The following is a 22,354-nucleotide window of genomic DNA, read 5'->3' on the forward strand; positions in this document are numbered from 1 at the left end:
GCCGCGTCCGGAGCCGCCCCGCAGCCCGGCAGCCGCCCTCCCCCGGGCGGGGCGGGCCCCGCCGCGGCCGTCCCATGTCCCGCAAGGCCGGCGACAATGTGGAGTACACGCTGCGGAGCCTGAGCAACCTGATGGGCGAGAAGCGGCGGCGGCAGGCGGAGGGGGCCGCCGGCTCGGGCGCGGCGGCGGCGGGCGAGCGCAGCCTGATCGCCGCCGAGTCGTGCTCCAGCCTGAACAGCGCGGCGTCGGGCGCGGAGCTGGAGCGGGCGGCGCGGCGGCAGTTCCAGCGGGACGAGACGCCCGGCTTCGTCTACGTGGTGTCCGTGTTCTCCGCCCTCGGGGGCTTCCTCTTCGGCTACGACACCGGCGTGGTGTCGGGGGCCCTGCTGCTCCTCAAGCGGGAGCTGAACCTGGACGCGCTGTGGCAGGAGCTGCTGGTCTCCGGCACGGTGGGCGCCGCCGCGCTGTCCGCTCTGGCCGGCGGCGTCCTCAACGGGCTGTGTGGCCGCCGGCCCTGCATCCTGCTGGCCAGCGGCCTCTTCACGGCCGGGGCCGGCGTGCTGGCGGCTGCCCGCGACAAGGAGACGCTGCTGGGGGGCCGCGTGGTGGTGGGACTGGGCATCGGTGAGTGCCGGCCGGGCCCCTCCGTCCCTGCGTCCTCCGGGTCCCCCCGAGCCGCTCTGCCGCGCCGCGTTTATGTAATGCGGCGACGGAACCCGAAACGTGGCTCTTTGTGCCCCGAAACGTTTTTATTTCCCTGTTTGGGAAGGGAGGGTGTTCGGGGTTGTTCTCTTTCTTTCTGCTCGCTGTGGGGCGGAGAGCCGCCCGGTGCTGCGGGGGCTGCCGCCCCTCTGCCGTCCTGCACGCGGACCTCTGAGGGGTCTCTGCCCACAGTTCACCTCTAAGCCTTCACGTGGTGCGGTTGGGGTGCCAGAAGTGAGCGGATGATGCCTGCCTTTCTGGACTGAACTGCTCTTCTGATTGCCCACACGGCTCTGGTTCCGTTGGGCGCTAAAGGGGTGCCATGGGGACAGAACGAGGCTGTAATCGTGAGGCGGAGATGTTTGCTCTGGAAGGCTTCGGGTTTTATTCATGGCATCCGGCAGAACAGGATGTGCTCTGAGGCTGCCTACCTGTCTGTCGCATAGCTTGTGAGCAGATAAGCCTGGTAAAACTTTCTCTTACTTGTCCCGGGGAAGGTGAAGCGATGAGGAATGTTTCTTCCTACCTTAGGGCTCTTTTCCGTGCCAAATAAATCCTAACTGTCCCCAGGATTTGGGCTGTGCTTCAGCTGATACCCTGTCAGTAGTTTGTAGTTTGATTTGCATTCATCATCCATGGTAGGCGCTGTGAGGTTATTTGGAATGTAGTCTTAGAAAAAGAGAAAAGTAACTCTTGCTGTGATCTCACAACACTTGCTATCTCTGAGCATGAGGACAAGTGAAGAATTAGAGTTGTTTTCTTTGCAAAACTGCATTCTGTGTCTTAACCTTTGAATATATTTTTCAATTTTTATGTCTGCTTGGTAGGATGCAATTCACAGTCTTAGTAAGGAAAAAAGTTAGTGAGTCATAATGAAGGCTTTTGGAAATAAAATCAGCTCCATCCCTGAAAGGACCCATACTGGCTTCCCTGTGCAGCTGGCACATCTCCTGCAGCTGGCAGTCTTCCTACCCTGAGTTGGGTGCTGAGCTTTTATTTATTTCTTTAAATGCTGATGCCCTGTGCCTTTTTAAATCAAACTTTAGACTGCAAAATGTTGATAAGCTTTGTTGTTATTTTCAGGAGTCAAAACAATTTTGATATAAAAGGGCAGAACAGGTATTTTGATGGCATTGTGTAGCACAAATGTTAATGGTACCTTCTAAAAATGTGAAATGTGACCCCTTTCTGCATTTGTGAAGCTTCTCATGTGGTTTGTTGGATGTAAGTGGCTGCAGTAATGTCGTCTTGGGGTGGGGGAGATAGAGAGGAAAGGGGAAGGCTGGTGTGACTTTGTGTATGTGTGTACGAGATGCACAGGCTTCTTAGTGTTGTCTTATGGCGTTAACACTGGCATCATCTGAGAGATATGAGGCTTGGTGGTTAATGCATAGAAACCAAAATGGAAACTGGGCGCTGAGGGGCTGCTCTTTTGTGAAGCTGCAGGACTCAGTATGGTTTGGGGAGAGACTTTTGTTCTCTTCCCACATCACGGAGAGAGGAGATTGTTCTGCTGTGGCCTGGAAAGCTGAAGGAAGGACTGCGAAGCACCCTGAGAATTTTGGATTACGAAGACATTAATGCTGAAAATAAAATATAATAAAAGTAGCTGTTTTCTCCTTTTTTATCAGAGATTGCTTTTGTTTATGCGTGAAAGAGGTTCTGGTCAGAAACCAAGCATTACCTTAGATTGCCATCACTGAAGCACTGCGAGAGTCCAATCCTAATGAGGTTTATTTTACAAAGGAGAAAAATGAGGTTGAAAACTGTTCGTGTTCAGCAGTCTGTTGTTAAGTGCCACATTGAGCCCTCCACCAGAGGGAGCCGGGATGATGTCATGAAGGAATTAGAAATCGAAAGAACTTTAAGTTTTTTCTCTCTTCTCTCAGAGCCCTTTGGCTGCCAGCAGTGAATGCGACCTTCCTCGTCCTGGGTTAAAGACACAGCTCAGTGCAGCATCACCCCAGATACAGTTCTAGCTGCTGAAATGCACAGATAGGAAAGCATTTCCCAAGTATACACCACTCTGTGCAAACCAGTAACAGCTTTTTAGTTGTGTATGACTTTGTACCTTATTGAAGTCTTTCTTGCAGTGATCTGTTGATTGCACAGCATGAGTTATGGTCCACAGCTGTGTATTTGCTTGCATTTAGTAAATGAGCTACTGTGCTGCAGACCGTGCTGTAAAAACAGACGGTGGTTGCCTGTGTGGCTTCAGTCAGTGTGGATCTGTGCTAATTGTGACCATGGGAGAAAACGGGCATTCTTCTTGTGACTGTGATTTAGAAAGGACTGCGGTTAAACTTTCAGGATGAAAACCACAAGATGTATGCTGAAATGAGGAACATCTCTTACTTGCCTGTCTTCTCCATTTAGCAGCATTTTCCACAGAGCTGCTCGGAGATAGAACTCTCCTTTTCTGTCCAGTGATTACAGATGGAGATGTTTCTGGAATGTAGACATTTTCTCAAGGACAAACCAAAGTCCTCATGTGTTGCCGGTGTTGAATAGATTTTTGTTATTGGGAAGTCACATGTTCCCCTCCTGCACACCTCATTGTAAATGCAGAATGGGATGAAATGAAAACCCTGGTTAGCATGATGAGCAAGCTGATATGCTGAGGACTTTTCAGGTCTGAATTTTAAATGCAAAGTTGAAGAGATACAGGGGGTGGATGTCCTCCCCATGCTGAAACTCTTCAGAAAACTTCAGGTAGAACAGATTAAGGGCAAAGCTGTGGCCATCGTTCTCTCCTATGCTCCCTTTCCTGAGCAGCTCTGATGCCTATGGCTCTTCAGGAATTTGGCTGAGTTTGCCATCAGGAATGTAACATTTGGATAGATATTCCTCAAAAAAATGTGGGTGACATTCAGATGCTGAGAGAACTGGATCACGTGTGTTCAGCAGCTCTTTGTATGAGCCTAGCTGGGAAGAAATGCATTGATATGGAGCATACTTCTGTGTGTCTGGTAATGTTCAGTTAATGTGACACACGTGGGTGATGGTGTGGTGTTTTAGGTGGTGTGCTGCTTGCATCAGTGCTTCAAAAAAACCTGAGGTGATGTCTGTGGAAGAAGAGCTGCTGAAGCTACCCAGAGTTTGGTTGCTATTGTGTACATCATTAGTTGCATGATTAGATTTCCCTGCCTTGTTCAGCATGCAAAATAGATGGTATGCAATTAATGATCAGCTCTTCACTGAGTAAGAGGGTTTGTTTTTTCTTTTTATCAGTGGTTGTTGCTTAATGCTCACCACCCAGGCCCTTAGCAGAAGGGGGGCATGTGGTCTGCTCCCAGCTGTGCAGTGCAGTGGGGCTGACCTGGGCAGGTGTCGTGTCTTCTATCTGACCTCTGTCACTGCTGATGCAGGGCAGTGTGAGCCTCCTGCTCAGTGCTTGCTTTCCATTCAGAATGCTTAGCTGTCTTTTCCACGTGCTGTATTTGAATGTGGCATATGCAGTGTTCCTGGCAGCATCTTGTTATTGCATATGTAGGTCACTTTCTGAGTGGAGGTAATAAGGCTGAATGCAGAAGTAGGCAGGAGTGAAAATGGCTGGCATAAGGTGCAGGGCTCCCCCGTTGGGAGCTGGTTCCTGCAGCAAATAAAAATAACCAAATATAACCCAAGTGCTCACATCATGTAGTACCAGCTCTGTGTTATCTTCACGATGGTCAAAAAAGGTCCACCTGGACTACCACATATGCTGTGAAAATAACCACTGTGATCAAGATGAGGCTGTGCTTTTTCTTCCCTATTATCTTAATTTTTAACTTTTTAAGTATGCTACAGAATTTTTTATTTTTTTTATTTATTTATTTTTTTTTTTGATGGTGTGCATTTTGTCTTGGAAAATTACAGATTGATCTCTTTTTCTTCCCTTCTCCCATGCTGTGGTAAACCTGCAGCCTCCAGTCTGTTTTCATGAGTGGGCATCAGCCACAGTTTTAAAGGTGCTTATACCTTAAAATATTTTGGAGGGGAAAGTCTCCCTCACCCCCCCAGATACGTTGTGTTGCTTTGGCAGATGCCTGTAATTTTCAATCCATGATTCACACTCTGTTCTTAACGCAGATTTCAGTGGTATGTAAGTATAAGCTTGCCTTGGAGATGGAAGAAAACGGGCAGACAAACATCCACGTGGCTGGAATGGGCTCCATGTGGCCACTGACCAGAGCTGCTCTGCAGAGCATCTACAGCTGCCAGAACTACTGTGTGCTCTGGAGTTGGCTCTGTGCCTCATAAATGCTTGATCTGTTGGCTCTTGAGCAGGAGCATCTGCTTCATTCCTGGAAAGAAACTTCAGTTGCTGACTGTTTCTGTGATCTTGCAGGATACCGGGGGTACATTAAGATGAAAAACTTTTCTCAAGTCCTCTCATTTTGAGGGCATTGGAGATTTTGTGGTTTCCTATGTGCAGTTCACTGTTGTGTCAGTGAGCACTGCTCCATTATTGCTTTATCTGAGGCTGTGCTGTTGATGGTGCAGTACCCAAAGATCAGCGCATTGCTGCCTTTGGCACATATTTGGGGAGCTGTTCAGAAAAACGTGTTATGCATTCTGAGTTAGAGCTAACAATTTTTGGGCTTCTGATTCTTCTGGAAGTTGTTTAAAGTCATGAGGGTGTCTCTTCTGTGTCTGCATGGCTTTTTGTGTGTGTATGTGTGTGTGTGTGTGTGTGTGTGTGTGTTGATTTCTGTTTTCCCTTTTCCGTGGGGGCTTTGTGTTGTTGTTTGTCTAACGTAAAAGAAAGTCCTGTATTTCATAAACCTTGAAACTGAAACATGGGAATCCTTTGAAGTATCTTTCCCTGCAGTTGATGATATTGTTGTGGTTCTATCAAGGCAGATTTCCTGTTGTATTCCAAGTATTTATCATTTATGTTGAAACAGTACAATACATACAGTTACTATGTTACATAAATTGGAACTTTTACGATTCTTTTACTCTTTACAAAAAAGGCAGCTTGGAGGAAGCTTACAGCATTAAACACAAATGTTTCCTTACGTGCTGTGAGTATCCGTGTGGATCCTACAGATGGGCTTCTTTTCAAAATGCCCGCTTTGCTACAGGAACAAGAGATCAGTGGCACCCACTACTGAGCGTGGTGATGATAAGACAGAAAGTCATTCAGCTACAGCTCTTGGCTTTCAGTAACTTGCTGGCTGAAGTGGATAACAGCCCCATCAGGAGAGGTATGACAGAGGACATCTGGGGACAGTCCCGGCAGCAGACTTGAAATGCTGGCTGCTGTCTTCAGTGAGATGTCAGAACATGCACTTCATTTTTATTCTGAGCATACTACTGTGTGTTTTATCAGTTGCTTCCGGAGGAGCAGTGAAAAAAGAAATACTGAAAGTAAATGCTGAAACTCCCTTTCCTTTTCATTCCATTTCTGACCTTCCTGTGTTGTGCTGGAGTCTTTAGATATGTGTTTTTTTCAGGGATTTAGTCTTGAGTGTGTGTTTTGCCTTTCCTTGGTGGTTTCTCATTTTGAACATTTGCATAGCCAGTACTTGAAGCTGAGGTTCCTAGCTCAGAGTCTTGGTGCCTTCTTCCTTTGCCAGTCACATCCACTTGCATGGGTGAGATGCACACCCTCTTCTCCAAGCCCCCACCTTGGCTGTGTGTGGGCCACGACCTGGCATGATCTCAGAGCCATGGCATTAGTAAATGTATTCTCTATTTTTGGGGGGTCTTTTATTTAGCTACTTTCATTTAAACAGCAAGGATGTTAAAAACCTGTGTCTGTGTTCTGGGGCACAGCTTGCTTTTCACTCCTGGTGTCCTCCCTTCAGGCATTGGCTCCTCAGCATCTCCTCAGAAGTGCTGCCTGTGCCCTGGAGGTTGCTGTCAGCTGTTTGTTGGGGGCCATTTTTTTCTTTTCTTCTCTTTGTGTTTGGGGGCTCAGACACTGAAGCAGTTGTGTGTATTAAAAAGTGTATTTATTGATATTGCTGACTTTTGCTTGAGGGATCACTAAGAGACGCTGTGTCCACCTGCTGAGGGAGGTTCTGCAACTGTGTTCAGGAGCTGTCACCCAGCTCTCCTGGCCAAACTCCTCACTCGCTGCTCCAATTTCTCAGTGCAATTTGTCTGCCAACTCCAGGGAGAATCTTTCTGCAGTGGTTTTTCCCTCCAGGGCTGATCTGAGAGGCTTTCTGGCCCTTGTTAGAGCTGATGTTTTCTGGAAGCACTAGGCCCCGGCCTTGGAGCTTGCTGTCACTATCAAGCATTTCATACAGCAAGCATGTTCTGCCTGCTCTGAGCAGCCCTGTGGTTCCTGATGTTTGTAGCATGAAGAAGGACTGTGGGGCTGAGCAGCCCCAAAGGGGAGATGTGGCTTTACTGGGAGGCAGCTTCAGGCCTCACACCTGGAACTTTCCATTCTCCTTTTGGTGCTGTGTGTTTAAGAAGCCCAGAATTTTTCATAGGTCTTGTGACAACCAGAAGCACTGAAGGGCTCTGTTGTGTGGGCATGTGCAGATGTATACGTTACCATCTGATGGTCCGTCCTCCGATGATAGAAATGCCAGAAATGGTGGCAGACCTGCTGTGTAAACAGAAACGTATATCCAAAAGTAGATTAACCTGGCGACGGCCTATATTTTTTGTTAGAAATATTGTTAGAAACCTGTACCATTAGTTGCATCCCTAAGGCAAGAGTTTCCTGGCCCTTTTCCAGAAGTGGGAATTTCCACAGACTAACTTTTCCTTCCTGGACAGAAACAAGCAGTTCACAAAATCTCTTCTTGTTTTATTGGGAGCCTTGTGTGTGTAGTTTTCCCCGCTGTTTCTCTTGTGAGCTTTCAGGAAGGCAAAGCCAGTAGTTATGGTTGTAATAAGCCTGCAGGCTTAATCACTTTGGGAAAATGGTGGTTGTCTTCCAGCAGCTGAAAGGCCGTATTAGGGATGTCTTTGTGCGTAGCCACATCTTCTGATGTTGGACTGGGACAGAGTTAATTTTCTTGCTGGTAGCTGGTGTGGTGTGCACGGAGCCAGGGACATTTCAGCTTCTCATGCTGCCCTGCCAGTGAGGAGCTGGGGGTGCACAAGGAGCTGGGAGCAGGCAGCAACAGGACAGCTGACCCAACCTGGCCAAAGGAATAGGCTGTACCAAGGCTCACTGGCCCCCCACCCAGTGGGATGAAGGAGAGAATCTTGTACAGCTGGTGAGGAGAGCATCAGGTCCTTAGCTGGTCCAGGATCCTGAAGATAGATAGATGCCTCTGGTTAGAGCTAGTGTGGTTTCGGAGTCTACTTACATGCCAAATGAATTCTAGTGGGAAAGAAACATTGTATCTGGTGTATTAAATTTTTTTTGTGTGTGTGTGTGTTACTGAGTTTCAGGTCAGTGTGCTGCATTCCTAAATCCTAATCCAGTTAGAAATAACTTTGACTAATTGTTTTTTGTTTGTGTGTGTTTTTTTTTGTTTTTTTTTTTACTTAATTTTCTGTTTATAGCTGCCTTCTTAGGAAGTTTTGATTAATCCGTGAGGCTAAAGTTGAGGGAACTCACCTTGAACTACTTGTTCTTTTGATTTGATCAGTTAATGGTTGTTGGTTGGATCCATGATGGATCCTGGGCAGAGAATCACATGCAGGCAAGGTGGTGTGGCAGCAGGTGAACTAGGCCACTGTGAGCATGAAGGAAGTGCTGGCTGAGACCAGAGCTATGTGTGCTTCAGCAAATCTTTGTGTAAAAGTTACTTCTACTGTTTGTTTACAGGTCCTTGATTACTGGACTGTTGAGGTCAGTAGTAGTTATGTCAGCACAGGAATGGGGATTCTGCCTGAGGGGAAAAGGTAAAGCTGGTTTTATTCACTTCTGCATTCATTGGCTAAGACTTGTGCCTCACGGATCCTGCTGCTGCATTAATCATAGGTGCTGCTGACCTCACCAGTCCAGTTCACAGTGGATCAGCTTGGGATGATGGAAAATTAGACATGTCTGAACAGCAACTTCAAGATCTTAAACAAGGGTGAAAAAGACAAAATTTTGTATGTAGACATTCAAGATATTTTAGTCCAGAAATTCAGTTACTCTGGGAATATTTTGAGCCGTATTCTGGGGTTTGGTTCTGCGCTGTGTATTGTTTGTAGGTAGGAGGAAAAATCAGGCACAGAAAGTAGTTTCTTTCTGTTGTAATGATTCACTAGAATGTTCCTGGGAATAATTATTGGTGTGTGTAGCAGAAATCAGGGCACAGGAGCTGTTGCATTATTATTGCACTAGTAGTGCAAACTTCTCTTTAGTTCCTTTCTTCTAGTAAGTGGGAATGTGCTTTACTGGTTTATTTGAAAGCTTGTCTAGAAAGGCTAATTATCTTAAAGTCTGATTCTAGGGGAAGGTTGCCTACACCTGCATGCTCTTTGTAGTGACCTCTATACATCCTAATGTCTTCCAGGTTCAGGGCTTCTCTCCTTTCCTGCCCTAAACCTGCAGCTTTATTTGGGAAGGCAAACAAAATGTTAGAATATTCAACAGCTTGTGTAATTCTGCAAAAAAAAAATTAGTTAATTAGTTGTAAGATGTAATTTTTTTAGGTCAAGCTCTATTGTTTTGCTTGTGTCTGCTGGTGATGACTTCTGAAGTAAGGAAAGATTTAGCTTGAGCTTTGCCTTTGATTCTGCCTGTTCCTTCCTGTTTCTGAATCTTCATTCCCTGGAGTCAAAACCTGTCTGTTGTATCTCTCCAGGGCCTCTCCCTGACTCAAAGTTAATTGCTTTGCCTGTCACCCAAGTACTATCTGGGTGATTAATCATTATCCACTTAGATGTGGAGTGCTCCCTTGCACAGAGGGGAATGGTGTTCTGAGCTTACATACGCAGCGGTGCAGAAAAGATTTTTCCTGGTAGCTCAAGACCAGCAGAGCTTTTTCTTCTGTAACATAAACTGATCTTTTGAAGATCTGAGCCACCTATTTGGAACATTTGTGTTTAGTCTATTCAGAAGTCAATTCTAAGTAATTCACCCTATGATGGTAAAACTTCTTAAGGACTTTATTATATAAATGCTACTTTTCTTCCCTTCTTGGGTTATTGAAGTGAAGCTGTACATGCTTGGTGTGATGAGGACTTCTTGTGGACCACTTTACACTCAAACTATTCCATTCTTTGATTTCTGTGTGCTTAGTAGCAGTGCTTTCTCTGTTGCCTAGTTTTGCCTCTGAAGGGCCTTCTTTTGAGCTGGAATGTGGGTAAGCTATGCCCACTACACTGGCCCCAAGAACTAGAAGCATGGGTGCTGAAGTAGCAGTAACTACTTTTTCATCTGTGCTATGCCAGTAAGAGAACTTCAGGAGGCCTGATTCAGTGTTCCTTCACCAGCTTTCAGCCAGTGTGATTCCTCTGACATTATGGCAACACTGATTTATTTGCCTCATCATCTTAATAAACTACTAACTAGTACAGTACTCATAGGAAAGTAGGTATTGTATGGTAGATATGGATGTTTTACTGGGGTGCAGCTGAAAATACAACTTCAGGAAGATCTGTTAGAGAAGTTTGTAAGACTTCTAAGCTGGTATTTGAAAATAAAGCACATAATACTAATTTGGAAATGTTTGCATTGGTCTTTTATGACATTTTGCTTGCAGAAATTGTTTCTTTCTGAACCTAAAAGACTCAGTTAGTTGTAGTGAAACAGAAACATGCCTGCGTGCATACTTCTCAGTCTTGTCTAAATATGTTCCCAATGTAGCTGAGTCATTCAGAAGCAATGTATGTCTCTCCTTGGTTTAGATTTCTTTTTTTCATATGTTACCAGCACTCAAGTACATGTGTCCCTAAAGCAGTAATGGACTCAGAAGTGTTTGATCCATCATGTCTGCTTTTTACCATTGCTTTGGTTTGGATTTCTATTTGTCATGCAATATCAGTCATAAGAATACATACATCCCTAAAGGAACAGTAAATTGAGATGTGTTTGTTCTGCTGCATTTCATTTTTACAAATGCTCTGTGTTCTGTACTCTGGAAACTTGTCCTGTTAGGGATTGCAGCCATTAGTTTTCTAAGACACAGAAAATGTTGCCAGTGCAAACACAACTTGAGCTGCCTTGCCTTGGGAGTTGGAGCTTGCACAGTGAGTCTGTGCTGTAGTAGCAATAAATTCTGGAAAAACATTATTTCATACTGATACAGAGGAAAGAGACAAATGCCCTTGAATTCGTTTTCCCACTGTGAAATAGTGTGAAGCTGTTGTGTTGTGTCATAGTTTTGTAGTCTCAAGGTTGAATTACAGTGAGCCTTCTGTTAAAATAAATACATGCGGACATTTACTTCAATTTGCCATTCAGAAGGCAGGCTGACATAAATTGCAGCAATAAGAAAATGCCTGTTAACTACTGGGAGGCCTGACGTGCACACTGTGAAACCCCCAATGCCAGATGTGCTGGGTTTTGCTAAGGGAATGTGAGATTGGTCCATAATTTCTCAATTCATTGCTTTCTAATGACTTGACTTTCAGGTGACTGTGGCACTTTGTGCCTCCATTTGTCATTCTGTAAGGTGTGCCCAATGTTTGTTTGTGTCTTACAAAAGTGTTCTGGGACTCATGAGTAACACATTTTTAAAAAATAAAAATAAAAGTCTAATTACATCAGTCGTAATCTGTTCAACATGACTGTTTCTGTGAATGCATGCCATAGCCTGACTTTTTTTTTTCCTTCAGTTCCTCAGGTTTTCTCTACAGTCTGTGTTCCTTCTCTGCTCCATCCCACGTTCTTGGCAGGCAGTGCCCTGGTGGCAGCAGTCAGAGCCCTGTGCTCACTGCTGCCTGGTGCTGGAACACTGCTGAAATGCCAGAAATTATTTGTTGCCATTACAATAATGAATGGTTGTTGCATAATTCCCAGATGAGTTGTAACAGTAAGTAATTTTACCTGACTGAAAACACCAGCAGTGTGTTTGATAGATGGTCCTAACACTCGAGCAGAGAGGGAGCTCTGAATCCTCACTGCTGTCTTTCCAATGAAACTCTGTGTGGTGTTAAGTGTCTCCCATCTTATTTTTCCCCCATAATCCATCCATACAAATTAGCATGTACTTGTCATCATCCAGAAAAGTAAGGTGGCTAAAATCAACCCAGCTCTATAAATAGCTTTATAAGATGAATCTCAGCAGAATAATGTAGACTTAACGTTCAGAACTGACACCTGTACCACTAACTGCTGTTATTCTTCAAGTACTCCCATGAGTCTTTGCTATTCCTTAAAAGCAGTTGGCACAAGATTAATTAAAGGACTTTGCTGCTGAATGCTTTAGGTAATTTATAGCTAAGTTTGAGTTTTATGCTCTGGCAAACTGAAATGGTACTTGAAGGGTCTGCACGGTTTAGCAATTAAAAAGTCTTTTAAGAAAAGAGAGCAATGTAATCTCAGAACAGGAGAATGCAGATGTGAGCTTGACAGTGTTGGGAATGTGGGTCATATGGCACCTGAAGGTGAAGAGCAGCAGGCATTTGCAGTGCTTGTGCATTGGAAGCGTAGATCCTGGAAAGCTTTCATGTTATTGCAGTAGGTTGCAAGCATTAGAGACAGGGATTCTGCTTTGCCTGCTCCAGACCTTTTCTACATTTAAGCCTGGTGTCAGCAGCTTGGCACTGGGTTGTAGAACTTTTTAAAAGAGAAAATATTCTGGTATTCTTATTTGATTCATTCCTTATTGTGTGCAAATATAAGTTATGAAGTGGGAAGGTAGGAGTGGGTAATAAGGAACTCAGAAGTGCAGTCACCCGTGTGCTGTTTCGTGCATCATTGCTAGTTCTTTGTGCTTTATTAGAAGCTCTCATGTCTGGTTTCTGTCCTACTCATAGTTACCTATAGTGCTCAGCTTAATGAGTTCTTCTCCACTGGATAATTAATTCTGCCTCCTGATGCTGCCCTTTTGGAGTACCATTAGCAGTCCAGACTGTTTTGATTTGGGAAAAGCAGACATGTAACATGTAAAGAAAAGTGTTTTTTTCTGCTTCTGAGTGAAAATTCAATTCTACACATCTAGGTTTTGTAATAATTAATATTTCAACTCGACCTTGCTTTATGAAAAGTGTAATTAAAAGATCAGATGGAATGTGACTGGATTATGGGGGAAAAATAAGATGGAAGACGCTTATTACCACACAGAGTTTCATTGGAAAGACAGCAGTGACGATTCAGAGCTCCCTCTCTGCTTGAGTGTTAGGACCATCAATTATCCTGAGTACCAATATTTCTTTACAGATGTTCTCTATGAAGGCCAAGTATTGCTGCAAGTGAGAGCTTGTGATTTCAGAGAGATATGGTCTGAATTGTTTTTCTTGGTGTTGGTTTGGGGCAGTAGTCTTTTCACTTAAAGAGGGTCTCCCCATAGTAGCCGTGCCTCAGAGTAAAGAAAGATGAGGCACTCGCAGGCTGAAAGATGGCACACTTAAACAGCAGCACACTTTGTTATCTGTTGAGTCATTTTCTTAATTTACTGCAGCTGATGCAGTGGAATTCACAGGATAAGCAGGTTTTGCCTTAACAAGGGTACTTCTTGCATCTGTGTTAACTGGAATGGGACTGTCAAATACACCACTTTACCAACTCTTAGTTCTTCTTCAAATCGCTTTTTTTCAGTTTCACGCTGCCTGTGTCCATTAAGAAAAGGCTTCCGGAAGAGGGAATCAGTATGGTGCTTTGAGTGACAGGAGAGTGCTTTGGGTATCCATCTCTACTTTGTACCAATTAACAAAAGTGAATGAGAGTGTCAGAATGCCCTCCCAGCTGTGCCTGCAGGCTGACTTCCAGCTTTGTCTCAGTGCTCTGCTGCTACTGTGCCTGGAACATGGTCAGGAGTGGGGCAGGGCATGCAGGGGGGCCCTGTGCTCTGACCCTACTGTGATCTGGGTTCTCTCATCCTTGTCCTTTGAACACTTATTAATAAGGAGCTCTACAAATCAAGCTTTTAAATAAAGCAGTCCTGTTAGCTGGATTATGTCTGCAGATTACATTAAAGTGTCTGAGACTGTGAATTGTCAGAATCTGAAAGCCATGGAGGTTTTCCTGGAATTTTTGCCTGCCTCGAGTTGCTCCCCCAAGGCCATGAGCCTCACAGTCCTGTTTTTAGCAAATTCTTTGGTCGTCCACTTCTGACAGAAAATGTAGCAGTGATTTCCTCCCACCTGCTCCTGATTAATTTTGAGACTCCTCAGCTTCTGTTTATTTAGGTATTGGTAATGGAGTAGATGATCTGCTCCTTTTTCCTTTTAGCCCTTGACAGCCACTGTTTGTCTTCCATGGATGCAGCAGCCTAATTCTTCACTTGTGACGTCTCCCTGTTGGCAGCAAAAGTGACTGAGGGAAGTAAATACGTACCAAAATAGGCCAAAGTACCCTAATATTCCTTGACAGCTTGAGTGTTATGCTGTGAGTCATGACTTTGCCCTGCAGCCATGACTGCTGATCTAGGCTGTCTCAGGTCTGTTCTAGGAATAAACCCATGTGACATGAAGTTCAGTACTATTCAGTGAAGATTTCCCTCTAGTATGGAAAGTTCAATGCAGGATCTGTGTAATAGTCAAAACCCTTCCTAGGACTTCACTGCTTTACCTGAGAGGTCCCGATTGAATTCTCTCCACCTCATCATGTTGGTTTCCTGTCAGTGTTACATATCATGTGCACCAAGCAGTTGTGGAGATGGCAGAGGGAGGCTCCGGGCTCTGGGGAGGACTTGCACGGAAGCTAGATATTTGAGGGGCTGCTCCTTGCAAAGCAAAGAGATGTGCAACGCTTGGACTGTGGACTTAAGGTGTTGACTTAACAGCCAGGTACTAGGAACAGTGCTCTCCTTAGCATGTAAAGCACACATGCCATGTGTCAACAGTTTATGGGCTGGTTTGGCCTCATTCCGTAACTAATGGGGCAGGGGAACCAAGGACCCACACCCCGGGAAAGGGGAAAAGAGGAAAGGGTACGGAGATGGGCCCAAAAATGAAACAGAGGCGGTGATCTGAGGAGGAAAGTTAATTTACTAAAAAAGATATTAGAATGCAAGATAACACAACATATGAGGCATGAGAGCTGGTTTGAAAATAATGCCTGCTATCGTGTTATGTTGGTCCGTGACATCAGAGGCAGATGGTGGTGGTATGGCAGTAGAGGTTGAAACTTCCCACCAATGTTTCATTATGTTTTGTTGCTGTTCAACAGTTTGCAGCAGAGGGGCACTCTGGCAAAATGGTGTCTGACATGGAAGTGCATATGAAGTGAAGGACTGTCATTTAATTCCTCTGTGTGGGGGAAAAAAATGGCACTCACTGACAATCACTGATGGTTGCTGAATGCTTATGTTGACTAAACAGTGGATGTCACCACAGTGAGGTGGTGGGTGCTGCATTTTAGCAATGCAAGGGACAAGCCATGTTCTCAGTGGCCACATGCAGCTATCACACCATGAGATGAAGTGTCTCAATTAGCTCATCCACACAAATCATCAGATTACATCCAGAGAATATCAGCTGCAGTGTATTGGGAATGATAGTGACAGTGCTGAAAGACTGCAAGGTTTGTGCCGGGTGAGTCCCATGAATTCTTGCACAGGTTCAGAAAGAACACTGTGTGCAAGTTTGTCAGGACTTACTGAACCAATACAAAGCTGAAGGTGACCGTTTCCTGGATCACATCGTTACCACTGACAGCATGTGACACCACTTCAAGCCAGAGTCCAAACAGCAGTCCATGGAATGGTGGTTTGTGAAATCCCCATCAAAGAAAAAGTTCTAGATGCAACCTTCAGCAGGTAAAGTGATGTGCAGTGTCATTTGGGATAAGAAAAGGGTGATCCTTCTGGATTTCCTGGAACCCAGACAAACTCAACTCTGTGACATCATGATGCTTATTAAGCCAAAGGCTTGAAAAAGACAACCTTTCTCTTGCAACACAATAAATCCAGGCCCCATACTAGTTTGAAGATCATGGAGCATGCCAGTCTTGGCTGCGCTGTCTCCAACCATAACCACCATATAGTCCAGATTTTGTGCCTTCTGACTTCCACCCCTTCAGGCTGATGAAAGACAGACTTTCCTAACAGTGCCGTCATACCACCTATGATCACCTCTGCTGACATGGATTTTTGGGAGTGCGTCATGCAGGCTCTTGTTCATTATTGGCAAAAATGTATAGCTATTGGTGGTGACTGTGCTGAAAAATAGTGTTTTGTAGCTAAGAATTGACTCTTTTATCAAATAGTGTTATTGTACCCTTCAGATCTGCTGTACTTTCCATGGAAATAAAGTAGGAGGCATTACTTTTGGAGCAGCCTATGTATCTTGAGCAAGTTGTGCATTGATTTTTGCCCCCCTCCACCTCAAGCTCCAGTGCTCCATCATTTAGTTTTTCTGCCTGGTCAAAAATGTGTTTTGTTTTCTCTACGTTGATCACTTACTTTAAATGGAGCACATAGATGTGATGTTGTGTGTGAAATACCTACTGTGGAAAGAATCTCAGCATTCCCTGTGTTTAACTGTAATAACACTTGAATTCATGACTGTTACTTTCATTGTAATGATGTAATTGAACACTTCTTTTTTTTTTTTTAAAGTCAGGTTCTAGGCTGTTCCTTGATTTTAGAGCAATAATTGTAAAACCCTGTAACTGGTACCAGTTGTCCTAGAAATAATCTCTGCGTAAGTGGGCAACTGAATACAGCAATTTGTATCCAGAAACGGTTTTCTGCACTGATAGTTGCAATGTATCTGCACATTGCAAGCATGAAATTACTGGGAATGTAAACTAGACAGTGTTTTTATAAATGGCTCTCCAGAACATGGTACAAACAGGGTTACTTTATAGTTATTCTCTAAAGTGTTAAGTTTGTAATGAGATTGGCTTTACTTTTTAGACTCATTTTTGAAATTAAAGATGGGCAGTAAATAAGAGAATGCAATCTTCTCTTCCCCCAAAGCTTCACATTGCGATTTTCAGTCAGCTGCTGGACTTTCAGTGAATTCACTGAAACCCAAAGCAGTTTACAGAGAAGTTGCCTGGCTCGCCTGTTTTCATGACTGCACCTATAGAAAGAGATAGAGCTGAAACTAAGTTATTCCTTAGCTGAAGATGTAGGGCTTTTGGGTCTAAGTTCAAGGCATGCTTTTAAAGTAAAGCTTCTTCCTCTTTCATTAAGTATCACTTTTTTTTTTTTTCCCCTGTGAAAAGCCATGTCAGCCACCAGGTGACAAGTGCAGGTGAGAAAGGGTTATTGGGCCCAGGATTGTGTCTGTGCCCAGCGCCTTGCAGGATGGGGAGGTGGCTCCTGGTCTCTGCCCTGCGACGTGGCCGTGTTGGCCTGCTTGTTTTGCCAGGTGTGAGCGAGCAGGTGTGCTGTGCCAGCTCTGCACCTGCTGAAGGGAAAGCAAAGCACTGCTGATATCAATCACAGTTTATTAAAACTGAAAGCTCCACTCTCAGTTTACAATGAAGTAGGGCTTGTCTTACATGTTTATTCAGGCCATCATAAATACAACCTAGTAGTTCTCCTTTTCGTCAAGTGGAAGAAAGATAAAATGCTCTTATTTTCTTTAAGTGAGAATCTCAATAATGTGATTTAAAAAAAAAAAAAAAAAAAAAAAAAAAAGGTTGCACAAGGTTGTTTTTTACACAAACCCATGCTGCTTTGCTATTTCACAAAGACAGATTTTCCACAGCTTGTAAGTTCCCAGAATCTTTTTAAGTACTGCTTGATTAAAATTAATTCAGAAACAAAACTAATTAGAGCTTTCTACTTCAGTGCTTTTGGAACTTCTTCATTGCTTTTCAGTCTGATAGTTAATCTTGTTTTCTTGCATGGATCAAAAATGCAGTTCATCACAATTTCTGATACCAGTCAGGTACAGAGAGCTATAACAATTTCAATATTGAAATTCAGGGATGCTCCCTCTCTTGTGTGAGTGCACATATTTTTTGAGAATTTTTTTTCATTTTGGCTTTCCTAAAAGTGCTGTCAGTAACTCCTCTCTTCCTGCCTGCTTCATTTCAGGGGAAAAAAAAAATCCCTTTCAATGTTGGGAGTTGCAAGTTATCAAATACTAATTGATAGCAGCCTAACTGTGACCTAGAAAGAACTGATCTATAGTGCTAACATTGAGGCTGAACTTGGATGGGGATCCCATAATTGAAGTGATTCAAACACTTCACTACAATTATTTTCATCTGACCTTAACAACATTCTCAGTTCTATTTGCCTTTGTGTAAAATTCTTTCTCTTCTTCCTGTTCTGAAAAACTTACAGGAGAAGTATTTCCCCCCCTTAGCTCTCCTACTTACTCTTTTGGTGTCTACAGACTGTGGCATGCTGTGTATTCCCTTCTATGTGCAGATGTTATTTGTTAGAAGACTGGAGGTTTTCTGGCTGTGAATAATGATTTTAATTTACTCTTTGTGTATTATAAACAAAAGATTCCTGCAAAATTTTATGTATTACTTCATGTTTTTGCTTATAATAATAATGATAATAAAAGTTTCAATAAAAGGTAATAGTATATTAATCAGCTAAGAAAGCAACAAAACAAACCAGGCTTTATTGTACTGAACTTTGACAATCTAGTCTGTAAATGGCAGGTTCTTCTCTGTCTTATTGCAGGTTTCTAGGCTCACTTTTCCCTTTCCCTTAAGTACTGTAATGAGTAATTCCCTCATGATGACTCAGTTTGTGGTGTATTTACGTCTCTCTGCTGTAATTGGTGGTTTTCCTTATGCTCTCCTTGCCCTGAAGGTGTCAGAAGATTTTAGTGCTTCTCTTATGCAAGAGTTGTGTCACTGTTTTTACTTATTTTTCTGATGATTTGGGTTTATATCTGTAACTTTTGATCAAAGGAGAGTTTATATATGTGATGTAATTCACAAGGGCTATTTCTATTGCTATTAGTTCTTTATCTACAAATGAAAGTTGTGGTCATTTCTAGTAGCACACAATTTTGGGGGAGGTTTTTTGGCGAACAGTAGTTCTGTGTTCTCAGTCCTTGCTGATATACACAGTGCTGAAAAATCTTCAAGTGAATAGGAGGAGTTATTCATCCCAGCTCATTAAGAAAAGGTGCTTTCACAAAATTGAAGCAATATCAGGGCTTGGACTCCTTCACAGCTGATTGCTGTATAGTAGCTCAGGTTTTTGGCACTGACATTGATGGTTGCTCTGGTTTAGGCAAGGAATGTAAGGATTTAGAGTTAGGGTAGCATGGTTAGGTTGCACTTGGACTTGGTGATCTTTAAGATCTTTTCCAATCTGAGCAATTCTGTATTTTGTAACAGCTTTGGGTGTTAGATTGACTGTGAGAGCAGTGAGGTGCTGGAACAGGCTGCCCAGAGAGGTTGTGGGTGCCCTGTCCCTCCAGGTGTTCAAGGCCAGGTTGGATGGGGCCCTGGGCAGCCTGGTCTGGTATTAAATGTGGAGGTTGGTGGCCCTGCATGTGGCAGGGGGCTGGAGATTCATGATCCTTGAGGTCCCTTCCAACCTGGGCCGTTCTGTGATGTTCAGTGGTACAGGTTCTCTGAGATGAACTAGTTCTTTCTGCTTTGATAAGTCTGTTTAAATGAAGTTCCAGACTTTGGTGAAGTTTTCTGACACTGGACTCCCTGTAGAGAGGAGCTGTGCGGGTTACTGTGATGTACATTCTCCAAAATAAAATGTGTTTAGTGTTAGTGGTTTGTCCCATTGCCCTGATGCGTTTCAGAGCTGTGCTGCAGCCCAGTGTGCTCATGTTGCTGCGAAGAACAGGGCTTGTACTCATCTGATGATAGAGAGAGACTGGAATGGGAGATCTGCTGCCAGTCATCCCTTATGTAGCTTTCAGGAACCAATTTTAAATTGCTGTGAATGCCTTTATTAGGTGTGTGTGGTTGGTAGAAAGCCTAGGTATTGAGGGACTTGAGCTTTCCCCTGACTCAAGTAAGAGCTGTTTCAATTTTGTCTGCCAGGCAAGTGGTTAGTGTACTAGAACGGCATACAAATATGCTGCTTCCTCAAATACTTCCCATTAGCTTGTGTAATGAGGCACTCTAATGTCCCCTCAGGCTGACTGTCATTACTGAAAACTGGAGTGTTAACTGTAATGACAGAAAAGGACTCTATGAGACTACAAAAAGGCTCTATTTTTGTTTTGGTGAATCCTTAGAATTGGTGATGACTTTACAATATGTTGCAGAGCAGTCTGTGGAGCCATCCAACTCACACATGTGGTTATGAAAGCTGGTGGTCTTTTAGAACAAATACTCTTTGCAGTTAAATTGTGTCCTTAGTTACTGAGACATTCTTCTCCCACAGACTACTTAATTCTCCTAGAGACTGGCAGAAGAATATAGGATTATTGTGGAACTCCTGGTTCTTTCAGCATGCTGAGCTTCCTTCCCTCACTTTCCTGAATGTTAGTGCTCAGATGTCAGCAGCGTTTTTTTGTGGTTTTTTTTTTTTTTTTTTTTTTTTTTTTTTTTTTTTTTTTTGTGGGAGACATAATATAAACCTTATAGGATCATGTGTGGGAATACAACAGAAAGAAAAGAAATGATGAAAGTCTGTACCGTCTGATGTGCTCCTGGGATCAGTGGTGCTTCCAGGCACTAAGCATGTACACGTCTAATGCCAAAAACGTAACAAGTTTTTCAGATTGCCTGTTTAATTAAAACTAATCCAAAAGTTGCACCTGAAGTTCTTGTTCCAACTTTCTCATAGCATAACAATATCCCTTCAGCTGTCTATTAATATTTTATTCCTGATTCTCTTTTCCATGAACTCACTCTTCATCAGGTGCCCTCTCCAGATCCTCTAAGGATCCGTTAGCTGCGGCTGTTTGGAGCCCTTACAGGGAGCACAAACTGCCACTTCTTAATGAAGTGAACTTGAAAGCTGCTTGTATTAAAGTTTAACGTTGTAAAGAAAATTTGCTCTTACCATTTCATTTTAAGAGAGGAGATAGAGATGTTAAACCAAGACAATAGTTTTTTTGTGAGTTTTTTTTAAGTACCTCAGTGCAGCTTTATATGTTAGCATATAATGCCTCATTCCCTGTGACCATTATTACGAAAGGAAGCATTTTAATAATTTTTGCTTGTTTACTTGGAACCTCTAACAATATAGTTTTCTTTAATGAGCTGTGACTGTTCTTTTTTAATGATTAATGGCTTCAGTACTGTACTGTGAGAGCACTGCAACAAAACTAGGAATATCTTTGTCATTTGCTTTTTGTTCTTCGAAGCCCAATTTTATTTTTGAACTGAGTGATCTGGGGTTCCACAGTAGTTCAGGCCAATCTCTTATTGTACATGGTTCTGCCTTTGGGCCAGTGCAGGCTCTGGGTCTTACGGTGAACTGACCATATCTCCAGTTTACCATTGGGTTTGGTTGTGTCGGTGCAAGGAGTTGGTATGAGCTGATGGAAGGAGGGACAGAACAACAAAATGATTCATAGGTGCACCAGCTCCAGGGTGGATTTCCATAGTGTTTCTAGTTAACAAGCAGCCTTCTTTACTCCAAAGCACAAAAGGCTGATAATTGTGAGTTGTATGGTCTGTTTTTTTTTTTTATTTTGTTTTTATGATCATTTTCTCATGATAATCAATATAGAACAACAACAAAAACGTCAAGAATCCTTCCCAGTCCTTCCCAGTGTTTTTGTTGCTGCTAGTTATTTGTTGATGCTCCTGAAATGGCAGACACATCTCTGGTGCCTTAGAGCTTTTTAATTACGTTAGGAGAAACAGTGCATCTTATTCAATATCCTGTCTCCAGCTTTTGTTGCTCATTTGTTGTTTATGTAATGCTCCTTCCCTCCTGTCTGCTAGACACCATCTGAGCTGTGGTGGAAGTCCTAGTTGTTACAGGATGTGTTGGTACTCATCTGATCTTGCACAAAAGTCTTACGTAATCATTCCATCTCTCTGGTATTTATTCCCAAATGTTTTCTATGATGAAAAACTTGGATTCTATCTTTAATCTTTTTGTTTTGCTACATTAATTTTTTTTTTTTTTTTTTAATATACTTTTAATTTTCATAGAATCATAGAATGATTTGGGTTGAAAGGGATCTTTATGATCATGTAGTTCCAGCCCCCCTATTATAGGCAGGGACACATCCCTCTAGGCCAGGTTGCTGAAAGCCCCGTCCAGCCTGGCCTTGAATGCCTCCTCCACAACCTCTCTGGGCAACCTGTTCCAGTGTGTCACCAGCCTCAGTAAAGAATTTCTTCCTTATAGTCTAAATCTACCCTCTTCCAGTTTAAAGCAGTTTCCCCTTGTCCTGTCACAACCTGCCCTTATTAAAAAAAAAAAAAAAAGTCCCTCCCCAGCCTTCCTGTAGGCCCCCTTCAGGTACTGGTAGGCTGCTATAAAGTTCCTCCAGAGCCTTCTCTTCTCCAGGCTGAAAAGCCCCAGCTTTGTCAGCCTGTCCTCATAAGGGAGATGCTCCAACCCTCTGAGCATTTAGTGGTCTTCCTCTAGATCTGCTCCAACAGCTCCATGTCCTTCTTGTGCTGGGGGCCCCAGAACTGGACGCAGTACTCCAGGTGGGGTCTCACAAGAGCAGAGGGGCAGAATCACCTCCCTTGACCTGCTGGTCATACTTCTCTTGATGCAACTCAAGGTACGGTTGGCCTTCTGGGCTGCAACCATACATTGCTGACTCATGTTGAGTTTTGCATCAACTGACA

The 22,354-nt window shown here is 43.5% G+C and overlaps 1 protein-coding gene across 1 annotated transcript in view; it reads left to right on the forward strand.

The window, feature by feature from the left end:
• Positions 1-74: 74 nt before the first annotated feature.
• The window catches only part of SLC2A13 (solute carrier family 2 member 13), a 137,860-nt gene continuing 115,580 nt past the window's right edge, over positions 75-22,354 (forward strand). Inside the window, exon 1 of the mRNA XM_042815869.1 lies at positions 75-624. Within this exon, the coding sequence (XP_042671803.1) occupies positions 75-624 (550 nt within the window). The remainder of the gene's footprint in view (positions 625-22,354) is intronic.

Source organism: Centrocercus urophasianus, unplaced genomic scaffold, assembly GCF_019232065.1.
Source record: "Centrocercus urophasianus isolate 14NV4802_14NV808 unplaced genomic scaffold, USGS_Curo_1.0 seq_15, whole genome shotgun sequence".
Taxonomy (NCBI): domain Eukaryota; kingdom Metazoa; phylum Chordata; class Aves; order Galliformes; family Phasianidae; genus Centrocercus; species Centrocercus urophasianus.